Source organism: Neopelma chrysocephalum, unplaced genomic scaffold, assembly GCF_003984885.1.
Source record: "Neopelma chrysocephalum unplaced genomic scaffold, ASM398488v2 Primary Assembly neopelma1_64, whole genome shotgun sequence".
Classification (NCBI taxonomy): Eukaryota; Metazoa; Chordata; class Aves; order Passeriformes; family Pipridae; genus Neopelma; species Neopelma chrysocephalum.
The window spans coordinates 6,331,916-6,355,998 of record NW_020897721.1 but is presented as its reverse complement, the minus strand read 5'-3'; the positions used below and the strand labels follow the sequence as shown (position 1 = coordinate 6,355,998).

The 24,083-nt window shown below is 40.9% G+C and overlaps 1 protein-coding gene across 6 annotated transcripts; it reads right to left on the bottom strand.

The window, feature by feature from the left end:
* Positions 1-552: 552 nt before the first annotated feature.
* DNAJB4 (DnaJ heat shock protein family (Hsp40) member B4) lies at positions 553-23,923 on the bottom strand. 6 transcript variants are annotated; one of them, XM_027683037.1, is made up of 5 exons: positions 23,811-23,923; positions 22,813-22,926; positions 8,889-9,175; positions 6,073-6,647; positions 553-4,535 (listed from the first exon to the last, which is right to left on the bottom strand). In XM_027683037.1, the coding sequence occupies exons 3-5, from the start codon at positions 9,097-9,099 to the stop codon at positions 4,302-4,304; spliced, it is 1,020 nt and encodes a 339-aa protein (XP_027538838.1). In that variant the 5' UTR covers positions 9,100-9,175; positions 22,813-22,926; positions 23,811-23,923; the 3' UTR covers positions 553-4,301. The 6 variants fall into 6 exon arrangements, with proteins under 6 accessions (XP_027538838.1, XP_027538839.1, XP_027538840.1 ...); XM_027683038.1 differs by lacking the exon at positions 23,811-23,923 and adding an exon at positions 23,470-23,577; XM_027683039.1 differs by lacking the exon at positions 22,813-22,926 and having other exon boundaries at positions 23,811-23,888.
* Positions 23,924-24,083: the final 160 nt, after the last annotated feature.

Sequence of the window (24,083 nt, the reverse complement as noted above, 5' to 3'; positions counted from 1 at the left end):
TGAAAAGGAAAATTAACTCAATGACATTTGCATAGCATGTCCATCTATTTTTTAGGTCTAGCAGACGAATTCATGTGCACAGAATTTCACCTTAAATTACAGAAAATTTCACTGGTAGAGTAAAACCCGTTTTACCCAAGTATGTTACCAGTGAGTCAGATTAGCACATAAGAGGCACAGGCTAGAAAAGAACAGAGTAAATTTGTTCAACAAGCCACAAACAGGCTTCAACAAGCTTTCAGCACAGCTAATACAACACTGGCTCAGCAGGAGAGGGGAATCCCAGTCCCCTCAGGACATCAGAATGCCGCTGTGGAGCAATCCGAGTTCCACTGCATGGCAGAAAGGAGGAATGGCTGTAAGGCAGCTTTGCCCTACTTTCCAACAGCTTGAGGTTACTCTAAAGACTGATGGTAGGGAGATTAAAAAAGGATCTTTAGAAGCAGAGTTTTTCACAGACTTGCTGGATGAACTTCAAAGTAACTAAATGACTCTTACTTTCAATGGCACCTGAGCAGCCTCCAGGAGACCAAAAATCCTCCTCATCCCAACTTCATGAATGACCATTTTATTTCCATGTATTTCAGTAGTTACAAATATAGTAGGTGACTGAATATTTGCTTCCTTCTCCCAAGTAGCCTTTATTAAATAATCAAGTGGGTTTTAAAACATAGCTTTTAAGCACATTTTTGATTAGAAAAATATTATTTTTTGTGAATCCTGGATTAGATATTAATGCTTCCTCTCATATTTTGAAGTAATTCTACATGCTGTTTTCTGAAACATATACTTTGTTAACTCTCCATAAGAAAAGAAATACAAGCATTTATTTCATACCAGTCCTATAAGTTTTATATTTTGAGCTTGAAAACAGTTGGAAAAGTTTAGTTTGCTATACATATATATATATAATCTATATACACCTCTAAATACACCAGATACTGCAATTCTTCAATTTAACACTACTCCTCTTGCCTGAAGATAGTTACAAAAAATAGTCCTAGTTGCTGTAACATTTTTTTTTTTACAAGTTGGACTATCATTACAAGATCCTGGATTACAAAATGCTCGGCTCTATTAGCTTTTAAACTGACAAACAGGTATTTTAGGATGATATGCTTTTGAAGTCGTGTCGCTTGTAGCATTTGCCATCATAACAAAACATAAGAGAATGTTAAAAACCAACTTTACACTTTTTACTTAAAAACCACGTAAGAAATGCAATACGGAACATACTGAAATGGAAATTTTTGAACAAACAATATATAGTGTTAACAATATGCAGAAGCACTAAGCAGCAGCAGTTTTTTTTCTTTGTGATACTGCTCCAGCAATTGTTTCCTTCCTGTAGGATTTAGAACTACAACTAACTGATTCAGCATGGAGAGATCTGCAGTCGAAAAATTGATTTGAACAATATCTCCCAGAAATTCTACTCCTTTGAGGGACAGAAATGGGATTCTTTTTGTGCTCAATAAGCAGTTATTGTAAATTAAATCCCAACTTCCATATGATTTACTTTCCTACAGAGAATCACATATGTAACACTGCTATTTCTTAAGCTACCTAAGAGAGCAGGTAACTTCTAAATTTCCACAGGCAAAAGGCTGACAGCAAATCTTACACATTTTCTTATGAAAAAAACAACAACAACAAAAAAACCCCTTTGAAAGTATTGTTAAAGCACTGTATTATGGTTTTAAACTCAAGTAATAAAGCATGCCCACAAGGCATTTCTTTCACCAATACCATGCCACAATCAAGGGAACCAGCCCTATTACTGTATTATAAAACTAGACTATTACAGAGGGCTCTCCATCTCTCTATGCATCTTTTTAACTATAAAGACAACTAACTCATTTTGTATTCAAAAAAGACTCGGTTCAAGCATATGAAAGTTTATGGGCAACCCCTATCCCACTTTGTGTTTTAGGCAAACTCTCCTTAGGACCTGGGCTCTTCCTTCTTCTTCAAGGGAGTAAAATTTGGCCTTTGAAAATAATGAATACTTGAGATCAGCGTGATCTTTGAACACCTGCCCAAGCCAAATGCTCTCAGAGGGTCCTTTGTGCAGCTTTCCACTCCAGCATAGACCTGCTCCCCAGGCTGTTGTCACGAGTACCCCCCATCTTTGGGCCAAGCCTCCTTTGCAGAACATGGCTCAGAGCACTGTCTGGTGAAAAGTGCCAAGTCCAAGTTCACAGAATGATTTAGGAGGCAAGAAACCTCTTGGCATGACATAGTCCAACACCCCAGCTCGTGCATGGTCAGCTGGAGCAGCTGCCCAGGACCATGTCCACTCAGGTTATCTCCAGGGATGGCAACTCCTCACCCTCTCTGGGCAACCCATTCCAGTGTCTGACCATCCTCTCGGTAGAAAAGTGTTTCCTTGTGTTCAGATGGAATCCCCTGTGTATTAACTTGTGTCCCTTTAGTCCTGTCACTGAGAGCTACTGAGAAGAGCCTGGCTCCTCCACCTTCATTCCCTCACGTCAGGTACCAAGATCTCCCCCAAGCTGAAGAGCTCCAGCTCTCCCAGCCTCTCATACACGGTTCTGTGCTAGAGCCACTCCACTAAATTTGTATCTTCCAAGGACTGGGCAGTCCAGTACTCGAGCTGTATCCTCCTCAGGGCTGACAGAGATCATCTCCTTCCATCTGCTACCAAAGCTTTGGCCTTTGTTGCCACAAGGCTGCACTGCTGGCTCACAGTCAGCCTGCTGAGTTTGCTGCTCCTCAGGGAGTAAGACTTTGCATTCCCCCTTGGCTGAACTTTGTGAGAATCCTCTGTCCAGTTCTCCAGCCTGTTGAGGTCCCTTTGAAAGGCAGTACATCAGCCACTCCTCCCACGTTTTATATGATTTGGAAACTCCATCCCATAATTCAGGTTGTTAATGATGCTGAACAGTATTGGCCCCAGTACTGAGCCATAGGGTACACGAGGATTGACTTGCCTCCATCTGGACTTTGTGCCACAGATTACAGGCCCCTGTGCCCACTCATCTGGCCAGCTTTTAAATCCACCTCACTTTCCACTTCATCTAACCTGTACTTTATGAGTCTGCCTGCAGATGGAGAAGGCAAACAACGTGGACTGTTCTCCTGACATCCCCAAAGCTCACTGGAGATGGCAATGAGATTGGTCAAGCAAGATTTCTCGACTGTACATTGATGCTGAATATTCCTGATCACCTTCTGGAAATGCATTCCAGGGGGATTTTTTTCCATCACCTTACCATGGCTTGAGATGAAGCTGACTAACTTTCTTCTTGTTCCTCTTGAGAAGTGGTATTTTCTCTTTTCCATTCTACTGGAACATCTCTCAATCTCCATGACCAAAAGTAAGTAAGAGTGGCTTTGCAATGGCATTAACCAGCTCCTCAACTCTGGGGTGCAACCTGTCAGACTCACAGACTTCCAGTTCAAGTGCACCCTAACCTGGTCCTCCACTGCCAAGCTTCCAGACTTCCCCTCTGGTCTCAGGGACCTGCAATTCCTCACTGCTTGTTTTACTGGTAGAGACTGATGCAAAGAAGGCACAGAGTAACTCAGCCTTCTCCGTGGTACTTGTCACCAGCTCCCCTGCCCCATCAGGCCCACTTGTTACTTGTGGAATCCCTTCTTGCTGTGCTGCCTGAAGGCTGAGGAACTGTCCCACAGCAAATGGCTCCTCTGGCTCCTCAATCCACCTGCCCTTTGCTGGACTCACAGTGCAGTCCTGACATTCCTGGGGCAATAAAGAGGAGGCTTTCATTGCACTGGGGGGAGGTTCAGGAATCCAACCTGATTTTTCCAGCCTATGCTTTGTGCAGTGGAAGGCAACAAACTAAAATGATCTCTTTCGTGTTTTGCTCTTTTAAATGTTTATACATTTGTGTACGTCTACTACTATCTCCAACTTTTGTATAAATGTGTAATGTTACAGATAGGGTAAGGATATAAGAAATAAAGTACTTGGAGGCTCAAGTACTGTATCAGAAATATGCACTGGCTTTGTAAAAAAATTACTGCATTTTATATTAAGCAAAATAATGAATAAATTTTGCTGATTAGGAAGATTAAAACAAAATGAGTGGTTTTCCCTGTAAATTTTACTGCAGAATTCACCTGTATGACTTGTACTTGAACCCTTTTCTTCTCATGCAGCATTACAGTATTCCCCCCCCACCCATCCCACAAAACAAAAAGAAACAAAGATTCCACTAGTTGTTACAGATTGCACTTTTAAAGCACAGACTTGCCAGTCTTCTGCATTTCCAGTGTCCTATTTTAATCTGTTGACATATACACAGTCTTCCATTTTATGAAACTGGAAGATTTCGCCTAAGTACTTCTTTTGATGCTGGAGAAATGTTATCTGGGAAAATTACTTCAAACTCTATAATTAAGTCTCCACGTTGGTCAGGATTTTTGGGAAGTGGCAAACCATATCCTATAATTCTTCTTCTCATCCCAGGCTTTACCACTTCGTTTACTGTCATGGGGATGGTTCTTCCTTCTATGGTTGGCACGTTGAAAGAGCTGCCACACAACGCCTAAAAAAGAGCGTAACACGAGAAAAACAAATTGGTCAGAACTTCTTTTGTACCTACAAATGAATTTAGATTATTTAGAAGTGACTAAAATCCTAAACTGCGTTTCTAGTGTGCACTACTGAGATGTCAAAATTCAAATATAGTGTTCCTCTTTTAAAAAGAGAAGGTTTCAATCACTGAATTTACAAATCTCACACAATGGCCCCTGGAGGTTAATTGAGCTTATATGTCCTTCAAAGATTTCATCAAATAATAGTGGAAATCCTCCCTCACACTTCTCTAGAGATGTCAGTCTTCTAAGTTGCCGTTGGAAATTCAGAATTCCATTTCATTTTTTGTGTGTTTACATTGCACAGGGGTTTATTCTAATACACTATCAACATGTATCAAATTGCAGAACGACATCTGAGTGTCTATAAGCAATAACATATCCAATTTCAGAGCTGTGTTCAGTGAATATTTGTGATACTCAAAGAATAACTATTATTTTAGTGCACCAAAATTAAAACATTAGACCTCCTGCTTAATCCAACAGTTTGTTTTCAGTACTAGGATCTCTGATAATAAGATTTTGATTCCTCCAGCTTCACTTGATTCAGCACACTGAGTCTACACTGATAATGTCCAATTTACATAACAATGTAATGAGTCTAAATAGGTTTTTATCTATGAAGAAACTGTATTACCCACATTAACATTAAACAGTCTTTTCTCCCTCCCTCATACTACTTCAAGTGCTTCACCCCAGTTCACACCTATTTTAGTTCAGAATCCTTTAAGAAGGGAGCTTAATGTACACAAAGAGCTTATAATGCAAGCAAGAGTTTACTTCTTAACCTGATACTAATTAAGAAGAAAAACTACATTACACACAACCACATTATCTTTTAAATGATGGTTATGTTGAGGCTCCAGACTCTTAAGAACTCTGAAGTTGCCTTTCTGACTTTTCCTTCAGAAAGCCAGTATGTTTTGACTTGGAATGGAATTTTAAAAAGCTATACCATTTTTGTTGTTATATATAGCTCCTCTTACACCTGTTCACAATTATTTATCTTCATGAAATCAATCTCTATGTAGTTTGAAATCACACTGAAATAACTCATGACATAAAAAGGGAGACTTTGAATTTGCTGGCAACGAAAATACTTAAGGCATTTCTGCTTTATCCTACAGAAATAGCAATCATATCCCAGCAGCAAGGAGCATTTTATATAGGATTTGTTAACGTGTCTGTCACTTCTGCCTAATACATCATTAGCTAGAAAGGTAATGTCTGAAGATTTAAGACATATCAACCTGTACTCTTACCCTTCCACCTCTACAGTAAACTGCTTGGAAATAATACTCCATTTTTATCAACACAGCTATAAATAAGTGTGCTCTTCAGCCACACGTTGACAAAAGCAAAACTCTAATTAAAAAAAGACACCCCAAACCCAAATCCTAAAACTTCACAGTTGCCATGCAGCTTTTAGCCATTGTATCATTTGTAACAACTTCAAACATTTAGAGCTCCACCAAAAGAGAAACTCACCTCCCTTAAACTGATCTTAACAGGGTAGATAATGTTTGATCCATCTCTCTTGAAATGAGCGTGAGGTTTATCTTTAATGATAAAAACAATATCAGCTGGAATCGTGTTGGGGGTTTCATCGCCTTCTTTCGGAAAAGTGATTTTGGTGCCTTCTTTCCACCCTCTTTTTATCTCGATGGTCAGGATTTTGTCCTCTGTTCGGACACTTCTGCCATCTGGGTTGAGCCTTTTCCGTGAAATCCTCATTCTTTTCGTGCTGCCGTGGTAGATCTCTTCCAGTGACACTTTGAGTTCATGGATCACAGGGGGATCCTGTTTACGCCGTAACTGGCTGCCAACTGTATTCCTTTCCCTTGGAAAACCATTCATGCTGAAGGTAGTGAAGGATCCAAAGGGATCACCATCCACCTCCATGTCTTCAGTGTCTCTGCCACCAGGCATCCTCCTTCCAAAGAAGATCTCAAAAGGATTTGTGCCCCCAAAGAAAGCTGCAAATGTAGCGTGTGGGTCTCCGTGGAAGGAGTACCGGAAGGTACCGCCCTGTCCATCAGATCCTCCAGCTCCTCCTTTCAGACCTAAAGGAGACAAATCAGCAAAGTTAAAACCAAAATGAGTATTAGTACAAGCTTTCCTACTGTCGAGTGTAATGACAGCAGAACTGATGAGTCAAAAAGATATTCACAGCAGAGTCAAAGGTCTCCTTTCAATGAGGACTCACTATGAGAATAGGAAGCACCAACCAGTAATTCAATAGCTTGAACAGCAACAAAGTTTCTGAAGCTCTAGAAGGACTTCAGAAGAGCGGGTATTCTTACACTGCCAATTTTATTTCATGGGATTTAAACTAGTTATTTTAACGAATTAGCAGAGGACAGGTCTGCTTGAATTGATCTCTTCTTGTTCTGCAAAGTCTGTAGGGAATTGCAACCTTCCACAAGGTCACTTCTGGGGAAAATCATGCACTCTCACATATGCAACATTTCCCACAGTCTCTATAGCTCAGCATTAATTCAGTGTTAATTAGTTTTACCTCTGTTTTCCTGCAATGCATTTTCAGTAACAAAGCAGCTACAAATAAAAACATCTGAGAACTTACTAAGATCCACTTGGGTACAAAAATCTTGTACACACTATCACTGTCTCTGTGCAAAAAAAAAAATCAAAAGTTTCTCAACAGCTTTGTTGTATCTATTCAATCTCCCACAAGGAGAGATCTACATCTTGTTCCTTCCTGCTAAGACTTCCTGTACAATTCTCTCTGAACAGTCCCTTGTACTTCCTGTGCTCCCATTCCAAACCCAGCTAAAAATCAATTTTCTTCAACGCCTCTTCCCCAACAGGCAATCAAGTATTTTATTTCCTCTTAACAGTGCTCTGACCATTTCAGGATACTTTCTCAAACATTTAAGATAAAAAGACTGAAAGCCTTCTTAAGAGACTTTTATTTCTAAACTCACAATGTTGGGTTTTTTTGGTTTTGATCTTAGACCAACTCAGAACTACAGCTGCTCTCCTGCCTCCACAGCCACAAAAATGTGAAGGCCTTAATGAAGCAGGATTCCCTAAACCTTAAATTTGAAGGAGGAAAGTTTGTTGGGGTTTTTTGTCTCAGTGTTCTAGACCTTTCATGCATAAGTTAAATATCAGGTACCAACAGTATCCAAGTAAGACATCAGAATGCCTTCCCCATCTCAATACCAGATCATATCAAAAGTACTCAGCACCACGTAGTAAATCCTTCTGTCACAGCACTGTTAATGTCAAACAAGTAGATCAGGGGATTCAATGTGTGAGAGCAGAAGGACACCTCCTGGAACAGCTGGCCAAAAGGTCTTGAAAGTACATCAAGTTCCTGGCTGTATAAACACAGCCTTTCCTCCTTCCCACAAAACCCAACCCTCTGCCTTTCCCTCACAACTACTAATTACACTCTCAGATGCAACTGAAGAGCTCAGAGAGCAACTGAGGCATCAGGAGATATCTCCAGATTCACCACTCTAAAAATTCATACTTTGTACCTTGCCCCAAAGTGCCTCCTTTATAATGGTAACAAATTACTTCAGTGTCCTCCTGTATAATAGTAAAACACACGGCCCTGAGTGAACAGCAACGAACAGACAATTGTCACAAAGGAAGCCATTATTCCATATGGAATTTCTGATACCATACATTTATGGCAAGGGATGTTAATGACTTCCTCTGTTGCTCAATCACAAGACTGAAAGTCATGTTGGTCAAAAATAAAAAAAAAGCCATCCTCTCCAGATAACCATTTTAGGCTAAATATGACATTTCTGAGACCTCATTCTCTTGGCATGTTATCACTGTTTACAATTAAAGCTAAAAAATTGTTCTGGTATTTCATGACATCAGCCAAATTCTTTCCTCTCCAGGCACAAAGCCAAGGACAACTACGGACTGGACACCTGGGCTTCTGCTCAGAAGGACTGCCTTGCCTAGATCAAGCAGATTGCCCTCAGGCAGAAATATAAAAAAAGAATACATCTCTTTTGAACTGCATCTCAAAAGCGCTCTGGCAAGGTAAAAGATCCAGAAAGCTATTTATGAGCGATATAAACTTCTGTTCAGTAACTTTTTGCCCATCAAGTATTTGGGATTTATAAAATAAAAAAAAAAATTAAAATAAGAAAGTAAAACTGTATCAGCATTAAAACCCAGCAATGCATTTTACATTTCAAAAACTGACGAGCCAAATACACTGCCTAAAAATCAACACATACTGTGTTTTCCTCTATGTTTTGCTTCATTCCACATAAAGAAAGTGACTGCTCAAAGTAATACAGAGACATACATACCTTCCTCCCCAAACTGATCATAAATGTCTCTCTTTTTGGGATCACTCAGCACTTCATAAGCTTCTGCAACCTCTTTGAATTTTTCTTCTGCGTGGGGAGATTTGTTCTTATCCGGATGCCATTTCAGCGCTTGTTTCCTGTAAGCCTTTTTGATATCCTCGTCAGAAGCCCCTTTTTCAATTCCCAGGATAGAATAATAATCTTTCCCCATCCTGAGTGTCGGAGGAGTTCAGATTTTCCTCGCTATCAAAGAAAGCAGCGTCCAGTGTCTCAGCACGGTGGAGATGCTAGAGAAGGAAAAACACAAATCAAACCCGGAATCCAAACAAACGGCCCCGCCGTAAATCAGCCAACTCTCCGATCCATCTAGAAAGGCTGGGCAGCTTCTCCCGTATCTCCTTCCCTCCCCCGGAGCTCATTTATAAATGATTACACCCAGCAGGCACAGCCCTCTTCAGAGTCCTCCCATGCCCACGACGTGTCTCGGCTCTTTCTAGAACCACAAATAATCGCGGACGTCACTTCCCCGCTGGCCCAGCTCCAGCTCCCGCGCCTGCGCCGCACACCCAGAGCTCGCTGCTATTTTCTCCCTTCTTTTTTTTTCCTCCCTTCCCCAGCCACCAAAGTGTAAAAGGTTAAATCAGAGTGACACAACAGGGCCTTTCACCAACAGAGTCCAGCCCGAAACACTGAGTACCCCCAAGAGAGAGAGAGAACTGCAGCGGCCCAGAGGAAGTAATTATAGCGTTTTACTTCACTGTTTCTATAGAGACAGTTGGACAGAACTGCCTTCCAAATATATCAACGGGCATCTGTACCCTTTCCAGCAAAGGCTAGCAAGTGTTTTACACCCAAATAAACCACAAACTTCATTTCTTTAACAATAAAATCCATGGCTGACTGCAGTCACGGACTATTAAGCAGAAAAGAATGAATCGGAGCAAAAAATACCACTTTGTTTACCACAACTCGAACCACTAAATTAAAACAGACCAAAACTGTACAAAACTGTACTACCACAGCCTTCTTCTACAGAAGAGGAAACATCGAGATTATTAGACAAGTACAGCAATACTTTTCCTCTGATGAGATGTTAGTAACAGAAAAACACCTGGTTCTTATGCATTTGTTTTACAACATCCAGTGCAAGTTTTACTACTGAAGTATTTCTCATGCTCTGTAGGGAAAATGCTATGAAGTTTTAGCCTGCAAGATTTCTTTTGTATCTCTGCTAAAAGCTACAGGTCAAGAAACTATCCCTGCTCATCAGTAGGGGAATAAACTTCAAGACTGATTAATGAAGCTTGAAAAATTACTCCTCCCTGGAACAAAGTATTAAAACACACCAGCTTTGGTCATATCTAGAAGTTACCCATATGAAGACATTTCTAGGTTCAATTATGAAGTTATTACTATGAAGACAACTAAACTCAACTGCCTTCCTTGTAACAATAAAACCCATTAATCCTCTGACTCAGGGAGCATTATATGTGAAGTTGTTTTTTAGAACCTGCTCTAACTTAAAAGGGGCTGATCAGAAGAGACAGGAAATGTCTCCTTAACCAGAGAGTACTAGAAGAAGAGCTGTACCTTTTCTTTCTCTTTTTAAACTTGTGTCATTCCCCCTAATCCTCACATCACATCTGTTGTTTCCCAATTTCTGTAATAGAATTTACCACATTCCCTCCAGTGTATCCAGGATTTGCTTAATTATTTATTGGGGGCTTTTTATATTCCCCTTTGGAATAGGGGTAGAAAAGATGAAGACTGAATAAAGCCAAGACTTCACCAGATTATTTGAGAAAGCAAGAACTTTTGCATATATGTAGATATTATTTCAAATGTAACAGAGGCCAAAGGGTACTGAAAGTAGGAATCAGCTCCCCTTGCCACCAAATCTCTCAGGACTTACTGGCATTTTTGGCACACTGGGAGCCACAAGGTTACAGAATCAATTATCTTTACAGCTGAAGGAGGAAGCTGTTGCTGAGTTCCACATGGAATAAAGCTCTAAATCACCCTTCTCATCCTTATTTTGGAAGTCCTACTTTAGTTAATTTACAGTTAGTATTTCAGATAAAGTCTGCGAAACCCACATCCTAAATTCTAAATTTTCTCCGCTGTGGAGTTCTGAAAGCAACAGGTCACCAGCTGGAATTACAACAGGACTTCAGCAGATTCCATGGGAAGCACAGTCCCACTCCCTAAGGAGCTACTGCACTTACACGTTTTAACCTTTTGACAATATTACATTAAACACATGTGTCTCCTTTAAAGTATCAAAAGAATATTCAAGCAGTGCAATAAGGAGGCCTTAGTGACCCATCCTCTCCCCTTCTTTTGTAAAATATATTGTTTAATTTCATAGGCTACGTTAAAAGCCACAATAATGAGGATTTCTCCTTAAATCAAAAGTTTCCTCACCTTAATTTTCAATCCTTACAGAACAAATTCTGTAACAAAGTCACCCAGGGACTGTTTGCTGACAATCACAGTGACTCAGTGTTCAGGCATCCTTGCTCTCCCTACAGAGGGGGACATGCTATTCTGGCCCAAGTGCTGAGTTATACCCTAATTATGTAAGATATTCTCTAAAAACTAAATTACTTGAGATTCTGAGTGGGATGTACAGCAATGACTACATTACTTCCTGCCCTGCACGAGATCTTCATGTCAGAATGAATTTATAGCCTGGAATCTCAGATCTTCTAAGAGTCAATGGGTAACTGAAACATCTCCTTCCAGAAAGCATATTCCTTATATTTCCCATAATATTGAGACCTTCCTTTTCCTCTACAACCAGAGATCTTTTGGAAATACGTGTAGGCTGCAGTTCCTCTCATGTGCTTATTGAGTTCTTTAAACAACTTGTAACAGAGAGATATGACTCTCTTAGAAGTAGGGAAAACTTTCTTTTAATGTTAATTATTGTTAAAAGTGTGCACAAGATGGACATCTTCTAATCATGCTAATTACAATTTGGGTACATCTGATCATACCAGCACTACTTCAGACAGTGAAATCCATCTGCTAAATGTGGTAAGTTTTTATATCTTTCAATCTTCTCTCTTAAAGATAATAAATCACAGATTTTCGGAACTCTAAATATCTGATATTTGCAATTCTTTACTGCTCATTTTGTTATTTTATCCCATATTCCTCCTCAGAATTATTATCAAAAGAAAAGGAAAAGCCTTCATGTACTGTCCTCAACAAGGACCTCTGGCACTGCAGTCCCTCCGAATAAGCACAGGTAAACAGGAAACAAAACAGCCTTAATAAAGTACAAGTAAATATTTAGTTTTACTGCTACAGTTCTGTCTTCCCTGTTACCATATACACCTAGGAAAACTCTTCTAGTCTGAGAAAAGATTTTGCTTCCAATATGCTGGAATACTTTTTGTTTCAATGCCTAAATAAGTGTCCCCCCCAAACCCAGATAAGGTCACTACCTACTACAGCTGAACTCCTTTATAGGATTATTTTGTTCTTTACAAGTTTCTGCATTTCTACCTTGTTGTCCTCCTCTTTTGTAGCAGAACCTGGAAACCCCCACAGGGCATTTTGTCATAAGGCCACTTCCAGAGCCCCTGCATTTCAGCCACCCCTGCCTGCAGAGGTTGGCACCTCGTGCCATGTCCCTGAGGGCCCTGCAGTGTTTGCAGCCCTGCTGGTGCCCAGTTCTGACTGGCACACTGGATGTGTGCTCCCCTTGGGCGTGGACTTTCACCTTTCACTGGCAGGAGGGGTGGGGCTGGGATGTGGTTGGTTTGGGCAGCATTCCAAGCACCAAGCCCTGCCCTGAGCTGGGAGCAGCACCGTGCCCTGGAACTTACTCTGGAACTTACTGGAGCCTCCCAGAAGCAAGTCAGTGAACTACCAACCTATCAATCAGTCAGCCCATAACCTAAGACTTGATTGAGTTTGCTCCTAAGTACCTTTTTGGACATACAAATCCAGTTGGCTGTGAAACCACCTCAAAAACAATTATGTTTGAAGATAAAAACCGTCACCATCCAAAAGCTTTCTTCCTAATTCTACTACATCTCTGACTGATAAATCAGTTATGACTCAACCATTTATATCATCAGTTCTTTGTTTACACAGCCTTCAAATACAACAGCTACATTCCATTTCAGCAGACACAGAAAAATGTTATCATCAGCACTCCAGTATCAAAAGGTATCTCTGCAGCTTTTGCTCATAGTTAATTCTGGAAAACCATTTTCTGCGAAACCAGGCAGCCTCAGACGTGTCTTCCTGTTCTCAGAAGTTACTTCAGGGTAATGTCATGGTACTCTTGTTATGCAATGAGAAAGTGAACAGTCCAGTGTTCAATATTATCTTTAAATTAAGCCATTTCTTCTGCATTCCTCACCTATTAAACCTCAGAAACAAAACTGAGAACGACAGGACTGGATCACAGAACAAGTTAAAGAGCAAACAAAACCACAAAGGCAAATTCCAGACAGATCACAACTATAAATACACATGTGCACGTAAATGTCAAGGCAGAGGAGCCAAATCCCTCCCCAGGAAAAGCTTCCACAATTAAGTATCATAATATTTGCAAACCCACAGTAATGAATGGAATAAGTTTATATTTGTCTATGATGGTTTGAAGAAAGCACACCCATACACAATCATAAAGTTTCTTGTAAGATCATCCATTATTTTCCCAGGGAAGAAAAAAGAAAAAAAAACATTTTGACAATGACTCTTCTCCCCACCATCTTTCACTGTCAGCTGTGTTTATACTTTTTATACACTTTATACTAAGACCTTGTACATGCAAACCCCATTCATGAATTCCTTAGTTTCACTACAGAACTATTCAGTAGTTGGTATCATATTCAGAAATAAATTATGGAGTTTACAACAGAAGCAACAATTAGTTGATTTTTTTTATATAGCTGACAGAAAACTCCAAGTGAAACCTGTAGAGCATAACAGTGCTTTCTAAGCAATTACCCTGAAAGAAAAGCTTAATTAAGTCACACACTTCATATGCCAGTTACCACCAAATTTATTAAATTCTTCCTCAGCTGTCTGTGGGACATGCTGCTAACTGGGATGGAAGTAAAAAGTTAACTTCACATAAGAATTCTGGGGCTGATTTTACCTCTAAATAAATAATCAACAAAGAAAGTGAAATGCCACATAAAAACATACGATTAAATAATTATATTTAAGTTACATCAGTCCTATATTTTCTACTTTTTATTGGCAGTATCTGTCTCAAAACAATGTTTATAGTATTACTGGAACATGCATGAAGTTCTGCCCATGCCAACAGGCCAAAGGACATGTTTTTAAGGTCTGAGGTGGAAAAGCTTACTTTAAATATGTATTCCAAAGTCTACATGAATTTACAGCTCAAGTTCAAGTGTTAAATCTCAAAAAGGCACACTGCTATCACCCAGAGATATACTGTTCCCACTTTTGAACCATCAAAATGAAATTTTAAGCCTGTGATTCATGCAGCCTTCTGTTTTACTTGGAAAAATCTGCATGACAAGACAGCAGGTGCTGTCAGCAAATAATTTATGAAGTTAGTTTTATTTTTCTTATTGCTTTTTGTAACAATAAACCAATAGTTAGAAATGCTGTGCACAGCTGACAATGTCCACCATACCTACACTTTAAAACTTACTACAGTTTGTTACTATTAAGTTGTAGGGTTGGGTTCTCCAGAAAATTATTATTGCCACCACATTTACACAACGACCTATGCAGAAATACATAAAATAATAGAAAAAGAAGAAAAACTAATCAAGTAGATTTCGTATCTACATGGTTACAGTTATCCTTAACAAGACACTACTAACACATGGACTCTGAACCCTCATCACAGCACAGCAAACTTAAAATGTCATTAACATAAAGAAATTGTTTTTCTCATACCTGATTCCTGTCTACTAAGTCCCAATCTCTACATCAGCTGAAGAACAAACACAGACGTGGATGAACCTTCCCCATTTTACCTTCGCACCGCCAGGAGGGACAGAACAGCCTCCTGCAAGTCAGGAACGATCTCAGGGCTCAGCCACTGATGAAAAGGCAACCAACTCCCTCTTGGGAACGCCAGCAACTACTTTACATCAACTGTCAAGTACCAGACAGCACGAGAAACACAAAAGGAAACATCCCAAGTGTGGCCACACAAAGCCACACAGAAAGTATTTTCATCCACAGATTAAGGCTTCCCTCTTCTGAAAGAATACAGATTCCACGAGTGCTTTTCAACTCCTTACTTAGATTTTCGGTGAATTCCCACCCACGTAGCTTCTGTAAAAGGACTCTTATTCCAGTTGATTGGTCAAGCAGGAACAATGCCAGTCATGCAGAACATTTCACAGGTTCCCTCCCATCACTGACTACACCTATTTACCACACTGCTACGAACTCCAAGCAGTTAAGTGTTGCCATGCATAATTCTGTAAATATCTATACGGAAAGCATTCTGTGTTGGTAAGGAGAAATATCTTCCCGGTTCATAAGGAAGCTGAAGCCCTGTTTCCTCCAAGAAAATGTTCAATTTTGACAAGTTCTGCACAATTTACTATTAAGTTTCCAGTCTGAGGCAAAGAAAGGAGAAAAAAAAACAGTAGCCGAAGTTTCCCCTTCAAGTAAAACATATAAAAAGCCTGGATTTTTGTTTAACTGCTTTTGGCTCTGATGGCTATCACTCAGGGATTTCTCCAAGCCCCAGGGAATTCCTGAAACAGCCCATTTGCAAATGAAGAGTTAGACTTAATCACACATTTATCACACTGTACTAGTCAGGTTTCTGACTCCCATGCCACCAACCTTCCCATGCTGATTATATAACAAGATATTTAATATGATGAACAGCTTAACACTTTGTATATATTCAGTTTCTTTCCAAGATTAGTTGCTTTTTATGAGATTGTATCAAGTTTTACAGTCCTTCTGGTAATTGTTTTAAGAAAACATACTGCTGCAACAGAAGTCTTTCAGATGCTCAAATGCCAACACACTCAGACTCTGAATATGTTATTAAAACCCATCACATAAGATTTATTAATCATACATATGCTTTATATATAGTCACAGGCTTCCATGCTACACTATTTTCTCAGCATTAACAGTATACCACATATAATATCTTTTAAAAAATGTTCAGAGGACTATAGAAGACAATCAAAGATACATAAATGTTTGCACATAAGAAACAACTGGGAAGGTTTGAATTCTTCAGACACAGAAGTCACAGAGGTCTGCAGGGTCTACAAATGATGGAGAAAGGAGGAGGCTGAACCATTCACGTTCTACACCCATTTAAGCCAGAACCACTAAGTGTAACCAGCAGGAACCAATTTAAACAATAAAATGAAGAAGTTCTACAAGTGATGGAAGTCTCTGCCAAAGGACCCTGGAAACTCAATAATGGTGTCAGTGGGACACTGAAAAAATACCACAGAACAGATGCACCGCACGTTTCTCAACAGAGAAGCCAAAGCAGGCATGTCAGATCATAAAAAACATATTAAAAAAAAAATGTGTAGACCCCTAGTCTTATTTGTCTGCCTGCAGATCAGTTTACTATACAAACCTTGAAAAATAAAACCATGAGAAGTGTATCTGTATTGTTTTCCACCTCAGTGATAAAGAGGGGTGTTTACAATAAGCACACGTATTTAGTAACGCCTGTAAAGATGTTTCCATTATTCCTGTTTTCAGTAAAAGTGAGGCTTAATTCAAGATTCCCAGTCAATGGATTCAGCCCCACAAAAGGGGCAAAAATTTCCCTAAAAATGCAGGGGCAGAGTGGCCATTTCATCCAGAAGCTCCTCGTGCAGGCCAGCATTGTGCAGCCCCCAGGCCAGGGCCAGCTGGCACCATCCAAAGGAACATTTGCTCGGGGCCAGCTCAGACTGGACACAAGGCCAGGCAAGCTCAGACCCCGGGAACTGCCACTGGCTCCCTCCCAGCTCTTCCACCAAATGAATCCTGGGGTAGGAGAACTTCTGTGACCTCACAGTAGTGCTATGTACTGATTAACAGCAAAAGGACAATGGAAAAATAGCACTAGTTTCCACAACAATCCTTGCTGAGTTTCCTTCAAGAAACTGCAACAAAAGAAGGTGTTTTAAGGGCATTTAAAATGCGTTTATTTCTATACCCCTCACGAAGTTAGTGCTCCCTCATCCAGGAAACATTATGCGAGAAAAATCACACTTTTGAATTCACACTTTTGAATTGGAAGGTGTTCCTGGGAATCCTGCATGCCTAGGACACCCAACACGTGTTGTAATTAATTTTTCCTTTTTGTTTTATTCCTTTTGTTTTGCAAACTTTTGCCGTCTTTCTAAATTTAATAAATGAGATTTTTCTCACAATTTGGACCGGCAGAGTGTTTCATTTAATAACTATTTCAGTGGAAGCAGAATAATACAGCTCTTCTTCTAGCCTTTCATCTGTAGAAAAGGGAGAGTATTATCACTTAGAACAATTTACCCTAACCATGGTTGCAATTCCTTCACTTATAGCAAAGTAATTCTAAGAGGTTTCTTCCATCAAATAATATATATAATTAAAAACCTGTTGTCTCAGCAAAGCAGCACCTGTAGAATAAAGACAGTCCTCACAGGTTAGCTCCTGGAAAAAAAAAATCTCTGTGAAGCTGGCACTGGCATGACTCAGATGGGACCTGATCTGAACCTGAAGTCTGTCTTTCCAATGGTTCTCAGCCGATCATCAAGTTTTTGGATTTGTTCTATTTAAAAAAAAAACCACCACAGTGCCAGTTTGGAACATTCATCAGTGGAACATAACACATTATAGAAATATTTTCCTCGTGATGAACAGACTCTACAGGTTTACACCGAAGGCTGATGGGCTCATGGAGAGTTTTATCAGTACTTCAGTCATGGTCCATAATTGAGGAACCAACAGAAGTCATGTCTCCTTGCAAAAGCATTAGATTTCTTTCTGACATAATAAAAAAGCTACCAGTAAACATAACAGCTGGGAGAAACTACTAAATAACCATGATACTAATTCATACAGCTCACATGTAAGAGGGGAAAGGGTGAAGATATGTGGAAGATGCTTGCACAGTCCCTATCCTAACTCTACTTGTGGGGTTTTTTCCTCTGTAACAATGACAGAAATTAATAGTTTCCAGTAGAAAATAAGCTATTTTTTTCAGCCTTGATGAAGAGAAGAACTGCAAACCCCATAAATCCACTTGGAAAAGCCACTCAGCCACATTGCACCGGTTTTAATTGCCATTACACTCGGACAGGACGAAGGTTATTAATGCATTCCCAAATAAGGAACTGCACACATTTTTGCTGTGCCCATGTGATCACTCTGTTCTTACATAAGCAAAAGGAGATGGTCACACTGGATGCTTTTTCCAGAGTGTGCCCGTCAAAATCCCACCCAGCTGCTCTGATTCATGCAGCCAGTTTTACAAGCACGGCTGAAAACACAGGCCCTGAACTGTTGTATAAAGAGAATTATTTGAACAGGAGATGTCAGAACAACTCTGTTCAACCTGAAAAGAGAGCATGTCAATAAGATTATACTGCAGTTCACCTACAGAAGGCAGAAATACAGGCAGCCCTAGTTATATTAACCACAATATGCTGTAATAGAAGTCAAAATAGTTGCTGAATAATCTTTCAAATGTTCCAACCACATCCCGTAGCTAAATTACATTTCACAGTTGTTTCCCCCCACTTTGTCAGCTTAGGAGAGTTCTGAGAAAAGGAGATGGAAGGGAAGAGTTTAATAGATCTATGTTGAAATTAATATCTTAAATTACTTTATTCCTCTAGATTAAATGGTGTACACCCAGCTAAGAGGTGAACAAGGTACAACATGGGAAGATGAACAATTCAGCAGAAAAATATCCAGGTGTTCTGCAAATTTCAGCATCTATTCTACTAAGAGACTATAAAAAAGCACAGTTCCATGAAAATTTTCCCTCGTTTAAGTTCTGACTTTGCATAGTAGTAAGTCCTAGAAAGACACGTCACTGCAGAAAGTCACGGACTTTCTGTTTACCTTTTCCCTGCTCTTTCTAAAAAAAAAAAAAAATCAGTACAAAACCCAGTGATGAATTAGAGGAAAGCTGCAAGTAAATAGTGATGGAAATGAAAAATTTTAATCCAAACATCACACAGAATCAGTCCACTCACAGGACATAATCCTAACACACAACAACCTGTTAAAGGAAAGTCAAAGATCTCCTTTCCCTGTTCTCTGCAGAAAACACCAATCCATAGTCAACAGATTTTCAAGTATGTTTTTTTTTTTAAGCTAAGCTTACACAATCTCCTGTTTTCTTGCCCTTCACATCAAGTCGAATTATCAACAAGGACTGATTTTTTTACAGTGATATTTGAGATTAAGCCAGCAACACTCATCCCTTTCTAAGCCTATGTAGCATTGCTAATCACTGCAAACATTTATTTTTCCCAAAACATGCATGTGACCCTTACAATAAAGTTTAAGAAGATTTTCAGTTGAGATAAGCTTGTCATAATCACGGTTTTATGGACTGAAGGGATTAGTAATTTAGAGTTTCTAAATCATCTCTTCCATTTTTCCTTCCTCAGTCTCAGAAAAGATTTACATTTCTACTTTTTAATTTGCCTTGTGATAGATGCACAATGTGATTAAAAATAAGATTTTCTGACTCACAAATTAACAAATACAGTTGTGAGCTTAATTAAACAGCATCAGAATACTAAGAGGGATCAGGCCTATGCAACAGGGAAGTGCCCCAACCTCTTCAAAGTAATCAAGCTTTTCCCACTTCAAGATGACAATTTTGAACATTAATTCTGCCTTAATTTTAAAAAGTATTTACAGGCTTATTAATAGGACTTGAATGCACATTCTTCAGCGCTCTGCTGAAAGAGGGATATTTAAAGACACTTCCACCCTCTACAGCTACTTCTGCATTATTCATTTGTTCTCCCTTTCAAAATCCCTCAATCCCCATCTCTGCCTTTCTTAATCCCCATTCAGATGCAGCTTCCATGCCCAGCTCATTCCAAGCAGGGCCCTTCACACTTCTCCCCCACGTGGGAGGAGTTTTGCAGATGTTAACAGCAAACAAAATCTGTGTGCTCTCCAAGCTTCCCTTCCCATGACATCCCCACAAAAACATCCAGCCCCCTCAAACAAGTCCGAGCTGAGCACTGATGACACTTATCATGCTGACTAATATTATCCAGCTGCCTTTCACACCACATTCCCTCTATATGCTGATCCACACTGTCTCACTGCAGCTGGATTTAAGGAAAAAGTGAGTGTTCTCTGATTTATCCTCCTATATTTGACACACCCAAAGCAACTGTGGCCTAATGCAGTTTGAGAGCCTTCTGTGACCCAGTCAAAATTTGAACTCAAATACACAGGAAATAAGATTCGCGAGAGTAAAACGTGAAAGGAAAAAGCTCTAAGGAATCTACAATATTCACACAGTTTCTCTTCAAAGATTTAACAGATTAAAGCTTTTTGCTAAAAAAATCCAGCATGACTAAATGTAAACCTAAAATACCAAAAATTTGAAGGTTGGTTGGTTGGGTTTTTTTTAAAGTTATCCAAATCGTGGATCTGAAATTTGCAATTACTACCTCAGTGCACATGCAGTAAATATGAAAGCTCCTGACAGATCAACAGTTGTTTGGATACAGCCCACATGTTAAATCTCCTCTTTGCAGCTACTTAAGGGAGTTTTCTACTGGTAATGTTGCAGATTCTGAACACCTTTGGCCGGTGCAGGAGTAGCATCTGACAGGATCTGAACCTATCGATCTGTATCTGCCACAGGGATGAAATCATCAGGACCCAACTGCAGATTTCCCCCTGGCAGCAATGACTTGCAGAAAGCAGAGCAGGCAGATGTCCAGCCCTGCCAGTGGTGATCCTCTGATCCTCACAGACCAGGAGCACTTCTTCAAAACCCTCTGCAGAAGCAAAGCCACCTCAGCGCCCGAATGCATCGAGTTCTGTTCAGTTGTTGGGTTGTTTGGGGCTTTTTTCCCCTAAAAATTCACTTTAACTTTGATCCGTGGTGACAAGACCAAAAGGTAACAGCAGTCTTGAAAGAAATGGTTCCTGGTACCATTAAGGAGACCTTTGGCAGGGTCATAAACAGGCTTTGCTTATGCAGAGGATTTTGGGCAGTTCCACACTTTCATATCGATGTTTTTGCAATATCTGAATTAGCTAATTTATAAATACCCTAAGGACTTCTTGGCAGAAGTAAGGATTCTTCCATACACGATATTTGATAATATTTTTCCCCAGAACCCTCCATTACTTAAGTCTGTGACAACCCACACGACACATAAGTTTTCTGACTTGTCAGATTTTTCATTTAAGCTACCTGTTCCTCAGTAAACCCATCTACCAGAACACTGTAGTCTGATGATTACCCAAAAAAACAACTATGGCCTGGAAACCATGACAGATGTCATAATCCAGTTAAGTCAGTTAACAAAGTCATGCTTCTACAATCTCCAAAAGAAACACCGTAAGACCTTTTAAAACTCCATATTCTGTTACTTCTTATATTGCCTACTAATTATTAAAATTCTGAAAGGTGACAGATTACTGTACATCCTTCTTTGGTAAGAATGAGTTACTGTATGGAGTGAAGCTTATTTTAAACAGCAAAAGCAAAGTTCTCATGCTCCAGCAGCCCAGTGCAAACTACTGCAAATCTAGGACATTTAATTTCTTAGAAGGCAGATTGGAGAAAACAGGCAACGAGCAACTTCTGCAAGTTAGAAAACAGAATATCCTGGTGTGTGCTGCTGCAACAAGTCAGCAAAGCACTTGAATATTGCAGTCAGCATTGTTAAGGGTTTAGATCCTCACCCCACTCCATTAAGAGATTAAAGAATTAATCCCATAAGGATATTTTTCCCAACAGAAGTATCATTTGATAAAGGGAAATGGAGACAAGAGTGCTTAAGAGACGTGGTTTTCTAGCAGGTAGGTTCTAAGCGCCATCATTAGAAATACAGAGAAAAGTAAACTCTGTAACTGCTAATAAAGGTCATTAGATCAACTTAGGAACAGGGAAAATAAAGGCAAAGTATTTATATAGTGTACCATGCCCTAAGATGTGTTACACACCTTCTCTTCTTCAGTTTGCTAAATTTCATGCTCTTTCTATAAAGCCTAAAAAATACAGTGATTTCAAGGACTGAGAAGATCGAGGAATCTTACTAAATACCACCCCGAGCTTTCAAACGAAGCATCACCTCAAACAGTAGTAAAAAGCCGATTAAAAAAATCCAAAATTAACATTCTCTCATTATGAATGCAACTAGACCACTTATGGTACAAGAGTACCCCTTAAAAATCATTAGTGTCACACAGCTACTGGCTTGTCTCACCTCGCAAAGAATCACCAGCACGTTTTGTAACAATAAAAAGCAGAGCACACGGATGCTCCACGTGGTTTAGCAGTCAGTGAAGAGCCACAAAAGACATAGCCAGTGGCCACTAGTGGCTTCAATGCATCATCATCAACTGCTGCTGCTCCACTTATTTATTTGCATAGCGCGGCTGGAACACAAAGCCACGCTCTCAATAACACAGAGACCGAAAAATAATTCAAGGTCAAACTATTGCTTGGAAATAGCAGGAAAGAGTCAAGCATAAAAATTAAATTCCCATTTTCCAAACCTGATTTTGCTTTCCTTCCTCCCCCCCTCTGCCCCACCTCCAGCTAACACAGCTGCGTTAATGGAAAGTATATGGTAACTCTTATGAACAGGCCTTTTTAGCAAAAATATCATAAGCAGCAAGCTTCACCTGGCTTTAATTATGCACTGTAATCTGCCTAGAAGCCCGTAGGAGCTTTTACTTCGTGGAATATATTACTCTTAAGACCTTTTTGAGCTATGATACTTCAAAACTGAGTTACCTGAACTGGATAATCTGACCTCAGCAGCCCCGTGACTAAAGGTCATTAAAATGATCCCATTTATTATCACCTTAAGGCAGCACGGAACTACCAAGGAGGATGGAACAAGGCTGGCTGAAAGAGAAGACAGCGAGATGCATTTTCTTATGCGAATTCAGGAGCCGCTCCCTCCGTGCCCACAGCCCAAAACCAGGCAAAGTTCAAGATAAAAATTTTTAAGTACTGACAGCAAAGAAAACACGCTCATTTAGGTTGGAAGAGGCCTGACGTGCTTCAGTTTACAAGCACGTACACTTAAAAAAAAAAAAAGTATGATATTTATATAAAGCAAGAGCCCACGAAGAAGCAACAGTTCGATGAATATTATTTTAAAACTGTAAAGCACCTCCTCAGAAGGGTACAGAAAGCAGTCCACAGCAGCTCCGCTCCAGTATTATTTGGCCTCTACTTCTACGACTGCTAAGTGGATATTCCGCGACCTTATCTAGATGTGAAGCCTTTGCAAGACCGTCACCCGTATTCAGCAGGACAGTCCATCCCCAGCGGGTCACAGGACCTAAACACGGCCCAGATTAAAGCATTACTGCCCTCAGTTTTTCACTACAGCCTGTGCTGGCGCAGCCGAGAGGGAAATCCCCCTAATTACAAAGCGCGTACAACAGCAGCGAGTCCACAAACAGGAGGCAGGAACAGCCCGTCCCGTGTGGCCGAGCTGTGGAACCGCTCCAGGGCCGTTCGGAGCGAGCGCGGCCGCGCCCGCGGGGCCCCGGCGGGGCGGGACGGGCCGGGCAGGGAGCCGGCCCTGCCCGCGGCCCAACGGCCCCGCAGCCCGAGGCCCTCCCGCCAGGGCGGCTCCCCCGGAACGCCGCTCGCGTCGTTCCCCGCGCCACACGGCGGGCACCCGGTGACAGCCCCGCCCGGGGCACCGCCGCGCTCCGGCGGAGGGGAGGCTCCGCCGCCGGGCCCCGCGCGCGCCCCGCGGCCCATCCCGCACTCACCGAGCGCCGCCGCCGCCACCTCTGCCTTTCGCTCCGTGCGCGCTCCCGGCAGCCCCCGCTCCCAGGCGCGCCCCCGCGGCCAGGAACCAAACCACGCGAGATCCGCGCGCGGCTCTGCGCTCTTTGCCACCCCCCGGTCCCCGCTTCCCCCCCACCCTCGCCCCACGTGACCCCCGCGGCCCTCTCAGCGGCGCCCCCCGGCGCTCGCGCAGCTGCTGGACCCCTCGCGATCCCCCCCCCCCCCGCCCCCCCTCCCAGCCCCTGTGGGCTGGC

What these genes read in the sequence shown, in the direction of transcription:
- DNAJB4 (XM_027683037.1), bottom strand. Translation starts at nt 9,099, where the DNA reads ATGGGGAAAGATTATTATTCTATCCTGGGAATTGAAAAAGGGGCTTCT. An exon ending in TGATCAGTTTGGGGAGGAAG is followed by an intron (nt 6,648 to 8,888) that starts GTATGTATGTCT and finishes TGTCTCCTTTAG; the next exon opens with GTCTGAAAGGAGGAGCTGGA. An exon ending in TTAAGATCAGTTTAAGGGAG is followed by an intron (nt 4,536 to 6,072) that starts GTGAGTTTCTCT and finishes GCTCTTTTTTAG; the next exon opens with GCGTTGTGTGGCAGCTCTTT.